Source organism: Rhagoletis zephyria, unplaced genomic scaffold, assembly GCF_001687245.7.
Source record: "Rhagoletis zephyria isolate East Lansing unplaced genomic scaffold, Rhagoletis_zephyria_1.1 Rzeph_scaffold_01024, whole genome shotgun sequence".
NCBI lineage: Eukaryota > Metazoa > Arthropoda > Insecta > Diptera > Tephritidae > Rhagoletis > Rhagoletis zephyria.
Genome location: NW_016158108.1, coordinates 94821 through 100820, shown reverse-complemented (window position 1 = coordinate 100820; position 6000 = coordinate 94821). Strand labels below are relative to the sequence as shown.

The 6000-nt window shown below is 35.5% G+C and overlaps 1 protein-coding gene across 24 annotated transcripts in view; it reads right to left on the bottom strand.

Annotated features, from left to right (window-relative positions):
• Positions 1-2548: 2548 nt before the first annotated feature.
• The window catches only part of Cka (Connector of kinase to AP-1), a 59789-nt gene continuing 56337 nt past the window's right edge, over positions 2549-6000 (bottom strand). For 21 of the 24 annotated variants that reach the window (XM_017615464.1, XM_017615466.1, XM_017615479.1 and 18 more), the window contains exons 5-6: positions 5808-5864; positions 2549-4170 (exon numbers count right to left, since the gene is read on the bottom strand). In XM_017615464.1, the coding sequence (XP_017470953.1) occupies positions 2951-4170; positions 5808-5864 (1277 nt within the window). In that variant the 3' untranslated portion in view covers positions 2549-2950. The remainder of the gene's footprint in view (positions 4171-5807; positions 5865-6000) is intronic. The other 3 variants (XM_017615487.1, XM_017615488.1, XM_017615489.1) reach the window with 3 other exon arrangements.

Here is a 6000-nt window from a genome sequence, read left to right as displayed (position 1 = left end):
ACAAATAACTTAACAGCCTCAAGCTCAATCAAAATTGTTGAATATAATTGTTATAAGGCCATAAAATAACAAAAAAAAAATTCTGTCTAATGTGATAAATTTTTCACTTTGTAGCGTTGCACCTTAAAATTAAGGAATAAGGGACTTTTATTTTAAAATTTATCTCATTTGAAACTATTTTCAGTAGTAAGTACAAAAAAAGGGTTGGGCCACTTCTGCTCTCACGGCCTCATACAGTGTCATGGTCGAGAAGCCCAAGCAAAAGATTTTTTTTTTATTAATTTTTAATTATTAATTATTAAGTTTTTTAATTTTAAGTTCAATTGTACGATTATTTTTTATCGAAAAATATATCATACATATGTATATTATACATATGTGATATCAAAAGTGAAATAAAAAAGAAGTGAAGGAAAAAAGTTATCGATAACATCCAAATGGCTATCTTATCTATGAAATCAAAATTAGTGATCAAAGTTGTTCGAAAAAATGTAACACCAAAAGTAACGAAAATTATTATCAAAAATTATGGATAAACAAATCAAATTTGATCTAAATAATGGGGCGTAGTATTTTCGGGTGCAACCAAAAAATCCAATCGATTAGTTTTGAATATAAATAAAATGTCGATCAAATATGATTGAGATTGTAAAAACTGCAAAAACGGTGAAATATAATTGAAATGATTGTAAAAAATTAATCAAATATAGTATGTATGAGAAATAAACATTTTAAAATAACAATGTACCTAAACCACAATCTAAATAATTGTAAAAAATATCTATGAAATATGATTGAAAAAAAAAAACATTAATCAAAGATAAAGAAATCAATGTACTGATAATCGAAATAATTATGAAACAATATGATCGAATAAATAGAAATTTAATTATTCCACGTTCCCACGACAGTCGCGTCTACGTACAATTGTATGTAACTGGAAGTTACGCAGATTTACTATAGGGGTATTTTCCAAGTCCTGCAAAGCTGTTCCATAGGAAAACCAGTTTTAGGGTGTATTCGAGCTGCAATTAATGCGGCAGTGTTACTTTTTATGAAAGAGCACCACGTTCTACGCGAAAAATTTGGTGACTTTGCCTACATCAAGCGTTCGTGGAACAAAATTTTGACAATCAATTGTTCATCATTGGCAAATCAAAAGCAACAAAAAATTTTTCACTTCGCAATTTTCGCAGCATTTCAGAAGATTTTCACTTGAGCATCAGCAACATATCATCAAGAAAGCAACAAGGCGGTAATTAAGGGCGCGTTCAGAAATGCATCATCAAGCCAAAGCATCAGAGTCTTTTATATCTAAACCATAATTGATGGAAATGTCAAATATGCGCAACCACGGTTAAAAGCCGAATTGGAACTTACTTGCGCAATTAAGACATTTCCATCAGTTATAGTTTAGATATAAAAGACGCTGATGCTTTGGCTTGATGCATTTCTGAACGAACCCTAATACGCAGCTCGCACACACATGTTTTTACATATCGACACCTGCAAACCATACCATGCTAAGAAGTCATTATAGACTTAGTAAGACTTAGCATAGTATGGTTTGGAGCCGTCGATTCAATCTTATATACTGTTATCAGGAAACTTAAAAAATATTACAAATTATAGAAGGCGTTAAACATTTTTCAACACTTTCCTTTTTGACGTTCGTGTATAACTGGAACATTCTTAAAGTGCGGTTAGACGTGGCAATGAAAGCGCCTTTTGCCGTCAAAATGTGAAAGCGCAAATCTAGTCGTCCATGTAAACAGCCAAATGGGGGAAAAAATATCAAAAACACTTGGGTTTAAATCATTCTCTGATATGAAGTATGTATTTAAAAGTATTAATGCGCTGGACATTTTGTGGCTGATTTGTCCACATTCTAGCACACTTTTAGGTCATTAATTTTGTTGAGCATGAAAATACGTGGTCGTAACATAGTTGAAAGTGGAATTTTCTGCATTCAAACAAACAGATAAATAGTAATATCAGAAAGTTCGATTTTCGGAATTCAAAAGCTGCCCTCGAAGTGACTTTACATGCAAGCTCTAACTGATCTTGTGAATCAACAAAGAGCTAAACGGCAACGCATTCCACAAACCAAGCCAATGAACAACCCTTCACGGCGAATTAAAACAAAAAAACGATGCAAACATTTATATTTGTAAGCTACATGTATGTATATTATATATTTATTCATATACTTAATATATTCATGTGTTGAGTATATCATTCGTTTGCCGCTTGCGTGCATGCGCAAATCCTCTGTTTGTCTCGTCTCTATTTATGCGCTATTTCTAAGACATGGGAAACATCATCAACTAACTCATCTTGATGAATGACTTTAAATTTAGTTTCAGTTTTTAGTTTTTTGTTTTTGTTTTTTTTTTTTAGAAAAGTTTTATTATTTATTTATTATGCGTATATATATAGCAATTTTCTTTTTCTTGTTGTTGTATGTATGTAGTAGAAATGCTTCTTAATCCATATGTTTCATAATAATAAATGTATCATCATATATGTGTATATATTTTGTTTGTTACTTCTGCTTTGTTTTTGTTTTTGTTTTTTTTTTTAAATTTAAACCAACTACAGCTCTACTTGCACTACTGTTTAACCGCTCATCTGCTAGCTATTCGACTCGACTTCGTCGTCTCCAAACAGTTGTGTGTCGTCGTGTTCTAGATACTATTCGTTCGCCTTTAAACTCCTCATCCCTCGCCTTCGCCATCTTCATCGTCGCCGCCTTTGTCAACGTTGCATGCTCGTTACAATTAATTTCCACATCATTACCGCCATCACACTTTTTCAATGTACCGCTGCTTGTTTTTCTCATCTAACCCAATGTTGTTGTTGTTTATGGTGGTGGTTGTGGTGGTGGCGATGGTGGTGGTTGTGTTGGTGTTAATGCTATTGATTTCGCTTCATCCAGAAATGTGCACACTTAAACAAACACTTTGGCTAAGCCATCCGCTCCAGCGCTAGCGATGTATGGTTTTGTAGCATGGAACGCCACATCGAATATACTCTCATCGAATTTCTTGCGATGCGCTGTGATCTCTTGCACACATGTCTTATTGTCCAAATTCCAAAGTCGTATCGAGCAATCATGTGAACCCGACAGCAAGTACAGTCCATGCGCGTCCACGGCCAGCGATGTGACAGGCTCCAAGTGTGCCACCATCGAGTGTATCAACGTCCCCGAAACGTTGTCCCAAAAGCGTATGTGACGATCTTCATGCGCTGTGATCGTTATAGGCAGCGTCGGATGCGATACCACTTTGTTAATAAATTTCCCCGTATTGCCAGACATCTCCTGAGCAGCCTCCAATTTGACCACCTGCTTGCCGGTCTCCGTATCGTACACAATACAATGTGCACTATTATATGCCACAACAATGTGATCCACCTCATTTCGCACAAAATCAACAGATGATGGTGTACCCTCAGCCTCGGAAGCAGTGTAGGTGCGCAACAGTGGCTCCTTGGTGTACGGCGACCAGAGTTTCACGGTGCCATCGGCTGAGCATGACACAATATTGCTGTGCATCGTAGTCAGTCCCCATACGGCATCGGTGTGACCCTCCAATGTGCCCGAATGCACGCTTGGATCATAACAATCGTATGGATCGATGTTGGGCGATGGTAATTGCCAGCATTCAATGTTTCCATCCAAACCGCCTGAATAGCAAACATCACCGGTGGTGGACATGCCGAGACACAGTACGGGACCGGTGTGCGCACGGAACGTATACAATGGCTCTACATCGAGACTAGCTGACTTTTTGGCTTGTACCGTCTTCTGTAGATTCCACAATTTGAGTGTGTGATCCTCAGAAGCGGTGATCAGCACCGGCTCCTCGGGGTGGAAAATCAATGCGCGTACACCATCGAAATGCGAACGTAGCGTATATTTGGCGTTCCAGGTTTTGCGGTAGCTACCAGTACCGCCGCCAGTGCCATCCTTGGCATTCGCATCATACGAACTCTCCGCCTCGTTGTTGACCGTCAGTTGGGCAAGTTCACCTAGGCCGAGTGAGGCGTCAACCTCCTCATCGCCACCTGCTGTGACGGCGGTGATAAGATTGCGCCGAGCCGCGGCTGAGGCAGCTGCATTGTTAGCCGTGTTGTTCAATTGTTCCGTCGTATTCGGTGATGAATATCCTTGGAGGTGGGGAGTGTGAGAGACAGAGAGAGAGATGTGTATATATGCCAGGGATTGGTTGAATGGGGGTAGTGGTAGATTGAGGTCACAATGTGGACAACGACGGAATGCAGCGATTAAGATAAATTTCCAACGTACAATGTAGTCGGTGTGATGATCGAGTTTGAAACAGGGTTTTTTTTTAAATTAAATTATTTTATGCAATAGAAAGGGAGAATAAAAAAGAAATTAATTAGTTCAAAGCGTAAATATATATATTTTCTATGAAAACTCAATAATATATCGAAACCATTAAGGCTTATATTGAAAAAGGATGCAGAAAGATTGAAAGGCATGTTGAGAGCGAAAGGCAAAGAGCAATATGCCACAATTTACTATAATTTCTTAACATAAAAACAAAACATGAAAGCATCTGGACCAGCTGCTGAAGTGAAATTTTTATTGCATCATTTTTTAGAGCTGGCTTTCCTATATCATATTTAGACAACGATATTTGTTCGACATATATTGGCAAAACTTTTTTCGCTTTAATCGATGATGTTACCGATAATATTACAGGTTCTGATTCAGTGACTATGTTGATTGGAAATATTTTGGCGGCTCAAAATTACAATTAAAATGAATTTAAGCATTTATATTTACTTCTTCTCAATCTCTTCTTCTTCTCAATCTCAATTCTAATATTAATCTTGATTCTAAAATAAACGTTACTGTTAATATTAATCTTAAACTTAACCTTAATCCTAAGCTCATTCCTAATCTTACTTCTAACCCCATTCCTAGTCCAAACCTTAATTTTAACATAGATTTTGATCTTAATCTTGATTTTAGTCTTAATTTTTATCTTCTTTTTGGTTGTTTGTGTTTCCGAAAGGGTGTAGTGTGTAACGATTTTCCGTCATCCCTTGCCAAATTTGGTTTGGAGACATCTTAGTTTTTATCTTGACCTTCAATAATTTATAATTTCAATCTTAATCTTTACCCTATCAATGAGCTTAACTAATTGTCAAAAATTTGCGATGAAAACTATGTCGCTAAGATTTGTCTGTTGTTTGACTTAATTTGTTGTGCACTCTTAAAGCGCCTAAAATTAAATACACAGAGGATGTTAATCTCAATTCTAAGTATAATCCTTATCTCAATCTTAATTCTAACCTTAATCTAATCTAAATGTTAATTTTAATCAAAATCATTATCTTAACCTAATTTACCTCAGTAGTAATCCTAGTATTAACGTTAATGTTAATCCTAAACTTCATATTAATTCGAATTTTCGAAAATTCACTCTCAAGAGAGAAAAAACAACATTTTCCTGTGGCGATTTTTAAAATTCTCTCCTGAAGTAGTTTCACTTCAAAAATTAGAATTTGAAAATCTTCAAACAAAGCGCATCCATTCTAATCCTAACTCATTTCTTTAGGCTTCAATTACATAACTTAATTTTAGATTTGACGCATTTCGCAAGTACAAAAGTTAAGAAAAAAACCGCTCTTTGCCATTCACAACTCGCTCAACAAAAAGCATTCCCAATATATGTACATAAGTAATAATAAAAGGCAGGAGATTAAAAAAAGGCAAAATATTTAAGTATATTTTGTTTGTTAAAGGAACATCTATTTATAAGAATAATAAGCACCTTCGGTTATTAGATTTATATCATTCAGAAGCTGCTCCCCAACCTCGGCATCAAGATCTTTTAAATATATAAAAAAACGAAAAAAAGAATACAAAAAAATACAAAATAATTGTTGAAATAGAAAGAAGCGAAGAAATTTTCTTGTACTTGTTTGTTATAGTAGCTGATTGTTATTTTTTTTTTTAATTTTTTG